At 63.0% G+C, this 8895-nt stretch overlaps 1 protein-coding gene across 2 annotated transcripts in view; it reads right to left on the minus strand.

Moving 5' to 3' along the window:
• The window catches only part of NR4A3 (nuclear receptor subfamily 4 group A member 3), a 44533-nt gene extending 37088 nt beyond the window's left edge, over window positions 1-7445 (minus strand). The window contains exons 1-3 of one of the 2 annotated variants that reach the window (XM_058302616.2): window positions 6868-7445; window positions 3526-3699; window positions 405-1327 (exon numbers count right to left, since the gene is read on the minus strand). In XM_058302616.2, the coding sequence (XP_058158599.1) occupies window positions 405-1325 (921 nt within the window). In that variant the 5' untranslated portion in view covers window positions 1326-1327; window positions 3526-3699; window positions 6868-7445. Of the gene's footprint in view, window positions 1-404; window positions 1391-3525; window positions 3700-6867 lie in introns of those variants that run through there. The other variant, XM_004457489.5, reaches the window with a different exon arrangement.
• Window positions 7446-8895: the final 1450 nt, after the last annotated feature.

The raw sequence follows: 8895 nt of genomic DNA on the forward strand, positions 1-8895 counted from the left end.
AGAAAAAGCCGGAGAGGGGCCGCAATGCAACCCCGCCTCTGTCTGATTCTAGAGTCCAAGCCCTAGAACCCATGCGCTCAGACACCTTGGGCGGACAAACAAGGAAGGCAGTTTTGCTATGTTTAAGGTCACAGAGCCTTCTGACAATCTGCCAAAAGTTTTCCCCAGAAAAAAAAAAAAGGTCCTAGGCAACGACAGGAGGTTGACAGCACAGGACCGGCTCCTGGACAAGGACCTCAAGGTGCGCCCCCCTGAGCAAATGGATGGGAAGTTGCTGGGAAGGCTGCAGGGACGCCCAGGGTAAGGCCCACCCCCTCCGCAGCGCCTCCCCCAGCCCTTCCCGCTGGCCGGCTGTCGGCGGGGGCGCCCGGGCGGGGGCGCGCCGAGGACGGGCGCGCGCTCACCTTGAAGAAGCCCTTGCAGCCCTCGCAGGTGCGCACGCCGTAGTGCTGGCAGGCGGCGTTGTCCCCGCACACGGCGCACGTGCCCTCGCCCGACGCCGAGCTGCGCGGGGGCGGCGACGGCAGGCCCGGGCTCTCGGCCAGCAGGGTGGCGGCGGCGGGGGAGGCGGTGAGGCCGAGCGGCGGGAAGGCCAGCGCGGCGGGCCTCTTGGCCAGCGGCAGCCCGTACGGGTGGCCCTCGAGCGCGGCGGCCTGGCTGCCCGCGGCGGCGGCCGTCGGGTCGTAGCCCAGGTGGTGGCCGCCGGCCGGGCTGGGCGCGGGCAGGTGCGGCGGCGACGGCTTGAAGTGGAAGAGCGGGAAGCGCGCGCCGGCCACGGCGGGCACCGCCTTCAGGGGCGCGTCCAGCAGCGGCCCGGGCGCCAGGCAGCCCTGCGCCGCGGGCAGCGCGTCGTCCCACAGCGCCCCCGCCTGCGGGGGGAAGCCGGGCGTGGTGGGCGTGGACGGCGGCGACTGCTTGAAGTACATGGAGGTGCTGGGCAGCACGTCGTCCTCCGGGCCCGAGGCGGGCGGAATGGACGGCGGCGGCGGCGGCTGGTGCTGGTGCTGGTGCTGGTGGTGGTGGTGGTGGTGGTACCCGTGCGCGCGGCCCTCCTCCATCTTGATCAGGGGCCGCGGCCCCGACTGCTGCATTTGGTACAGGCAGGAGGGCTTGAATTCGTAGCTGCTCGAGTAGCCCTCCATGAAGGTACTGAAGCTGGGCAGGGACGTGGTGGCGGCCGCCGTGATCTCGGTGCTGCCGAGGTCCATGGTCAGCTTGGCGTAGTCCGGGTTCATGATCTCCGGGGTGTACTCCGAGCCGTACGTGTGCGCCGCATAACTGGAACCTGGAGGCGAAGGGCTATACTGGGCTTGCACGCAGGGCATTTCTGCAGGGACAGGGGGGAAAGGGCTCTCAGAAGCGAATCAGGACTGGTTTCCTGGCGAACAGGCAGCCTTGGATTCCCTGCTCTCTCATCTGGGGAGGTAGAGAGGCAGTGACATCCTCAGCTGCTTCTGGGAGTATAGACTTGAGGCCCCACCACTTGCTTTCTTCCTCCCCCAAAGGAAGCCGAATCCCTGACCCTGTCAAAGGGGCCACAGGATGCCTAAATCCAGCCTCCCGGGGACTTCTGCTACCCACTTTCCCCTGCCTTGCCCAGCACTCCATCAGACCTGGGAAATGATGTCTTCCCTCATAAACCTTGAGATGCTAAGAAACCAAACACAAATGCTGGACTGGCCTCCTCAGCCACCAGCTAGGAGGACAAAGAGGAAGCCAGTGAATGCTTATTTTGAGGGGAAAGAAGCCACTGGTCCCCTCAAGCGCTACACATTGATTAGGAAACCTTTGAGCCCCACATGGGACTTACTGGCCAAGGGAGAGAGTGACATTACAACATGTTATGGTCGCCAACCCAGGCTGCCCACACATGTTGTGGTTGCTTTCTCCCACCCCCTCCTCAGCCCGCCACACAGGGCTTGCAGCCTGCATACACTGGACCCCTGCGAATGACTTCAGCCAGCTAGGTGGTGAGGTGGGAACACCGGCCCAGGAAATGGACTCGGGGGAGTTGGTGCCATCTGCAAAGGAAAAGATCAGCAGCTGCAACCAAACACCCACCCAACCTGCTCTCTGCCATATATATATACACACACATGTATTTCCAACTCTGACTAATAAAATACATCAGCGGCTGTTTACGACAACAGTTTACAGCTATCATAACAGGCTAGTGATGGTACGTCTTTTCTTATGAGTGAAGAATTAACATCCATGGAGAAGAAGAAAGCAGTTTCTGAATAGGGCTGGTCTCTCTGCCAGTTTGACTATGCAGGGCCCCCAAGGCAGTTGGTACCCAGGGAGCTACTGCCATTCAGAGAGGTTGAACCAGGTGAGAAGGCCCTGAAAATGATTGGATCCAATGGATGGTTTATCTAATGATTTCCCTATCATTATGGTTAAGTATAAATGGAAAAATGGACAGTTTCTGGTGGTTGGTTTTTCTGAGCCAAAGGAAACCAGGTGCTTAACGTCTCTTTGGAGTCTGTGGAGTAAAAAGGTGTGACTAATAGAAAAGTGAGTACTTCACATTTCCTTTGACATCTTTCTCTTACCCACATTTCCAAATCTGATTGAGTCATGCGTGTAGGGGATGAAATCTTGACTTGAAAAAAGGTGACGGGGGCCTGTTGGGAGAAGCAGTGATGAGGAGAGACCAGTTCACGCCTTTATTTTCCAAGCAGGGCCTTAAGAATACACTTGCTAGTTTGAGGTTAAAGGATTACTTATCTTGCTGTCCACTTGTTGGGATGAAATGAAAGGCTAATCACTCATTCATCTCTTCCCCTTCTTCCTTCCTTTAGCACCTCGAGGACTCTCCATTAGTCTTTTCTGTCCACCTTCCCTGCCAATCCCTACCTAGTGCTCTCCTTTGTATTTTCCTGGGATCTCCAACTAGAAAGAGAGCTTGCAGGGACTGCCTTCTATTTATCTGTGTGCATCTCCGGTGCCTGCAGAGGCCTGGCACCTCGAATCCCTTTAATGTGTGAAGAGGTGGTGCAAACCAAACCTGCTATCCTTTCTTTTGCCAGACTCAAATCCACTCCTCCATTTTCAGCTCAAATGCTTTTCTCTTTTCCACTGGGCTCCAATGATCCAAACATCCCCTGCACCCAAATGATTTCGGCTTGATACAAACGAAAACACTCTGTATTGCTCTAAATGACCCCATAACTTCCCGGTGCTTACACCGGGAAGTTATAAAAGGAGGGCAAAATGGAAACGTATCATGGAAATGAAATTGTGTAAAAGGACCCGTGTCTATAGGTGTATGTGCCTATTTCTCTGGAAAGATAATTTTGAGAAATGCAACACTTCTTTTGATCTGGCTGCTCAGCTCTAAAGCAACAGGGTGTGGTTAGACAGAGGAGCTTCCTGCTAGGAAGCCACCTGTGCTGGGAAATCCGCGGCGGGCAGTCACTGTCCAGGCCCTGGGCAGGTGCAAGCAGCCTGCCCGCTGGGTGCCCGGCTCCCCGGCCCACCTCTCCCGGCCCAGGAGAAAGGAAAGGTGGATTTTCCACCTACCTGGAGGGTATCTTGCGCGCTGAATGGTGGGGCTGGGTGTCTCTCCCGCGGAGGCTGTGAGTGGAGGAGGCGGGGACGTCGCACCAGGCGAAGCGGCGGCGGTGCTGGCCGGCTCCACTGAGGGTCCAGTGTCAGGGCCCGGGCCGGCCGGGCTGCGCTCTTCCGCAGTGGGCTCTGTGGGCACCGGGAGAGAGGACCGCGTTCCCCGTGAGGCCCGGCAGGGCGCACCGGGGAGGGGGGGTGGGGGGGGTGGGGTGCGGTTCAGAAGTGCCAGGTTAAGAAAGCAGTGCTTCAGGGGACCGGCCACCTTCGCCAGAAACCTCACGCAGCATCGCGGGGAGCCCAGGAAAGGTACCCGCAGTCGCCGCGCTCGCCGCCGTTTTGTGGTACCCCGGCCATGACTAAAAAATGCGCAGCCTATCCTCGTCCAGAAATTGATCTCCCTGGCCCCACAATCGGTCCAGAGCTCGAGAAAACCGAAGAAAGGAGGACACGTGTGGACCGAGTTCCACCCGAATTCGGGCATCAGAGAGTGTGCGCGAGCGAAAAATAGCCCTTTTTTCCAACTCCGCCCGTGCCCACCCCTCAAATACAAATACCCCCACGTTGCACAGGAAAAGCACCAGGTCCGGAACGAATGCATGAATACCCCGAGGAATTAAGAAAGTCGGCGCTTTTCATTCTAAATGCTAATGGGGCTGCGCTTTCATTAGCTGTGAGTTTCGGGGGCCAGGGGGTCAAGCAAACAAAAAGGCACAGTTGGAAATAAGGCCGGCACTGGAAGCCCGGAGACCAGGCGCACGACGAAGGGGGCGGCTGGGGCGGGCGGAGGGAGGCCCCCGCACCCGGAGGGCTGTGCCCCCGAAAGTGGGCGGCCTCGAGGCTCGGGGGCCCGCTGGCTGCCCGGAGGGGGCACATTTCGGAGCGAGCCGACCGCGGTTCTGGGGGAGAGCGTCCCCGCGCACAGCCGCAACGAAACTTTGTGGCTGGGATCGCCGCCTCGGGGAAGGCTCCAGGGGCTCCAAACTCCGGCCTGTAGCGCCCCCTTGGCCCGGGCCCATTCACAGCTCGAGGGGTGGGAACGTGGAAAAAAAAAAACCTCCAATACCTCGAGGGTGCGCCGGCCACGAGGGTCGTGTAAGTTTCGTTTCCCTCCGCCCCTGCGCACCCGGCTTGCCTGCAGGACGAGAGAGCGGACGGGGGCGCCCCCCAGGACCGCGGAGCGCCGCCTCAACCACCTGGACTGCCAGGAAATGGGGGTTCCCTTGCCTTCCCCAGTCCCAGCCGCTCGCACGGGAAGCTGGCGCTGGCGCCGACGCAGGCACCCACGGACCACCCTACCGTGGCAGCGCACGCTTCCCCTCCCCCTCCCCCACGCACCTTCAGCGGGGTGTCGCCAGCAACCCCCACCCCCTCCGCCGCAGGTGCCTGCATTCCCGCCCCGCCCCCCGTGGGGGAGGCCTTTCCCGAGGAGTCTTTCTTGGAGCGCGGTCTCTTGACTCCGGTGGGCGAGGGGGGCGTCTCCCCCAGGAAGGTGCTCCTCTCCAGCTCCCGGCATTCGCCGGAAAGAGCCGCTCCCCCTTTGGCACCGCCGAGTTGAGCGCCCCCCGGGCTCTCTCCGCCCCCCAAGCGGCCGGTTACCTAGGCAAAGCAGCCGCGCGGGGAAACACGTCCCGCCGCGCCCGCCCGCGCCCGCCGGGGCCCGGGAGCATCGAGCCTCGGGCTTGTAAATTAGGAAGAAACCACCACCTCGGTCAAGCCCCTTTCTCGTGGGCAGCCGAAAGGAACACCCCCGTGTTCCCCTGCCCGTGGTGAAGTGTGGGGAGGAAACCGTGAAACGCACCATTGTGACCCGGGCTCCTCAGCGGAGTTTCCAACCCTGGGGTGGGGGGAGGCCGGAGGCGGAGGAGGGTGGGGGCGGGAGGTGTGGAGGAGAGACCGATGGAAAGGGAAAGACAGGTTCTCAGAAAGATCCAGAGCGACGGGGACCGACTGCCGGGGAGAATTTTGGCGAGCGCGCAGTCCCCGGGCCTGGGGTGCGTGCGTGCGGTCTGGCGCGGGCCGCGCGGCTCCTGGGTACTCACAAGTCGGGCATCTGGTTGAGATCGAATCAATTCTTACTTCATTCATTGTGTCCACAGCCGCGTCGGGCAGCTTTTACTTTCCCCAACTCGGCTCGTTTAAATATTTATTCTTCGGGGGGTGGGGCGGGGGGAGGAGATCCCGGGTTGGATTCGCCAGGCAATGACGGAACGGCGCGCTGCACCTCTCCCCCAGCACCCTAAGGCCCTGGGATCACAGCCCGAGATTTCTGATCGTCCAACTCCTGGCAGCTCTTCCCTTGAAGACTCCGGAGGCAAAATACTAGGCACTCTCCCAGGACGTACTTTGCAACCTCGGGGCAAATGCCCAGGTTTCTCCCCGACTGCTGCCCCGAAGCCTCCACCAGGTCGGAGAGGGCCCCTTGCGAGGCGATCGCCGCCGGCCGCGCTCCCACGGCCGCTCTCCTCTCACCACCCAGAACTTTCATTTCGACCTAGCGCAACTTCTCCAAACGCGCGAGTACTGTCAGGAGGAAAAACCCTGCCTTTCCCCCACTGAGCCCAGGACGGGAGGAGAGGGAGAGCGTGCCCACGCGTGTCGGGGCCCCGGGGTCAGCGATTACATCCGATTACCTCCGGAGGTACAAGTGTAAAGCGGCCAGTCGGCGACGCCGGGCAGACGTGCCTCGCAGCACCCCGGGCTCATTTCACCGCAATCAGCTACGTTCCTCCTATGCCACCCTCTTCCCCGCGAACCTCCGAGCGCCTCTGCAAACTCCGGCCGCCGCTGCCCGGGGCCCTGCCCCCTGAGCTTCTTGGCAGTCAACCCGTTCCAGAATCACCATTGGGACATTCACTTGGCCCCACCGAGCCTCTCTTTTCAATGCTTCTTAAAAGGCAGGAAAATTACTGCCGTTCATCACCGTTGCTGTAACTCCCTGCCGCCGCCGCCGCCGCCGAGAGCATCATTACCATGACAACTAGAGCCGAAATACCCCGCATTACATCGCTGGAGCCGCGACCGCACAAATCCCGGTCTTCCTCTTTGTTAGAGGCTTTTCGCCTTTCGGGATAGGGGGAGGAACCCCACGAGCGCCGAAGGCCCCCCGCAGGCCCACGCCAGGGGGGTGGAGAGGTAGTTTCAGATCAGAACCCACCTGCCGCTCGGCCAGCCCGGCCCGGGCCGGCCCGCGAGAGGGAAAAGCCCCTGCTCAAAGTTATCGCTTATCAGGAGCGCCGCTCTCCAGCGCGCCAACTTTTTAGCAAGTCCCCCCCGGAACGGGGCGAATCTCATACGTACTTGAGGGCTGTGGCGATTCCGTCTTTAGAGCGAGTTTCTAGAGAGCTGTCCCGAAATCCGCACTGGGAGGGGAGTCACAGCTGCTGTCCCGGAAGGGCTGCCGCGTCCAAACCCGGCGGCTCCCGGAGGCGGCGAGCGGCTGGCGGGCGACGCTGCGATCCCGACTCATGGGAGGGCACCGCCGAGGGGTTCCGCGGGCGTCCGGGTTCGGGCCGCCGCCAGCGGGGAGGATGCCGCCACCACCTCCACGGCCACCGCCGGCGCCGTCCGCGTTGCCAAGTGAGCCCGGGAGGGGCGTCGGGCCGCGGCGCCGCGCTGCACCGGCGAGGGCGCAGGGCGCGAGGGGTGTGAGCGCGCGGGCGAGCGTGGAGCGGGTGTGTGCCGAGCGGGTGTGCGCGCGTGTCTGTGCGTGCGGGCGAGGGAGCGGGTGTGAGCGTGTCTGTGTGTGGGGCGCGGAGGAGGAGCGGGAGCTGGCGGGGCGGGGGGCGGGAGGCAGGAGACTCCGCTCTCCCGGCTGCGCGTTCGCTCGCTCTCCCGGCACGTCATTTATGCCACAGGAGCCCTAGCGGCCTCTCCATAGAGTGCCTGGAATGCGAGACGTCAATGTGACGCCATGGGACGCTACGTCACCCTCCTCCTCCCTCCCCTGGCCCAGCCGGTTCCGCGTGTGCGAGGGAGGGTGTGTGTGTGTGTGGTGTGTGTGTGTGTGTGCGCGCGCGCGCGCGCGCTCCTCGGCCCTCCGCACGGCCGCACAATGGAAACTGCGGCGCGCCGCCCGCCCCGGCCCGGGGCCAGCTCGGTCCCGCGCCGGCCCGCCCCGCGCGCGGGTGCGGGAGGGCGCGGGGCCGGCGGGTCCGCCCAGCTGTCAGGCTCGGGTGGAGGCGCGCGGGAGGAGTGCGGCTGGCGCGCCTCCGAGGCTGCCCCCGGGCAGGGCGCCAGGGCGCGGGGGTGAGGGAGAGGCCAGCTCTCCCCGGCGGGAGGGCCCTGGCAGCCGCCGCAGCCCGCAGGCTCTGCCCCGGGGCCGCCGGGCACCTTCCTCGTGCCGCGGCGCGGGGAGCTGCTTCCTAAGCCCCGGCACCCTCTCCCCCCCGCCCCGCTCAGGCGTTGGGTGAGTGTTTCTCCCAGGGGTGCGGAGGACTTGGGGATCGGGTTTTCTTTCTCGCCACCTATGGTGTGGGTTTCCGAACTGGCCACACCGTAACCCAACCAAGTGCACCTCCCTCCTCCACGCGCGCGCGGCCGGAGCGACTCTGTGTCTACAACCAGCACGCACGTGCCGAGCAGCCGGGCGGCGCGGATTGTAACCCCCCCCCGCCCCCCGCCCCCGGCAGAAATGGAACTCTTAGCTGGCACTTTCACTTTTTGATGCTTGTCGCCGGGTCGCCCTCCCAACTCCCAAACTCTGCATTTCGAAATCAACCCACAGGACTGACTCCAGCCAGTCCCTCGCTAGCGGAGTTGCCCTGGTGGCCTGGGTCCCATCTATCATGAAAGCCTGGGCGACTGTGTCAGGGAGAGCGACTTCTTCCTGGCAGTGAGGACTCGGAGTGCGAACTGGGGTCAAAACAAAAATTGACCATCACGTCTCCCCGTTTCAAAAGTTGCTGGGCAGGGCAAAACCACTTCTTCGGGGGATGAATGTTTGAGTTGGAGAAACTCTTCGAGTGCGATAATACGGACAGTCGTGGTCCCCCCGTGGCCCTCTGGAATCAGATGGGGCCTTTTATTTCTCTGACCCGTCACGGCCTCGGGGTGTGCGGGGGCGGGGCGCACGGGGGTAGGACCCGCCGGTGGACAGCGCCGGCTTGGGATGCGAAGAAGGTTCGAGTTAGCACCAGAAGCTTGAGAGCCGGGCTAGTAGTCCCCAGCAGCTAGGACAGGGACCTGCTTCCTCGCCTCCGCCTCGGCCAGCCAGCAGCGTGGGGCAGACCCGGGAAGGCGGCTCGGAGCGGCGGCGCGGCACCGGGTTCCAGTCCCGCGCGGGCGGCAGGAGGGCGCTGCTACATTGTATCCATTCAGCGGCGGTGG

This window comes from Dasypus novemcinctus, chromosome 8 (assembly GCF_030445035.2).
Source record: "Dasypus novemcinctus isolate mDasNov1 chromosome 8, mDasNov1.1.hap2, whole genome shotgun sequence".
Taxonomy (NCBI): domain Eukaryota; kingdom Metazoa; phylum Chordata; class Mammalia; order Cingulata; family Dasypodidae; genus Dasypus; species Dasypus novemcinctus.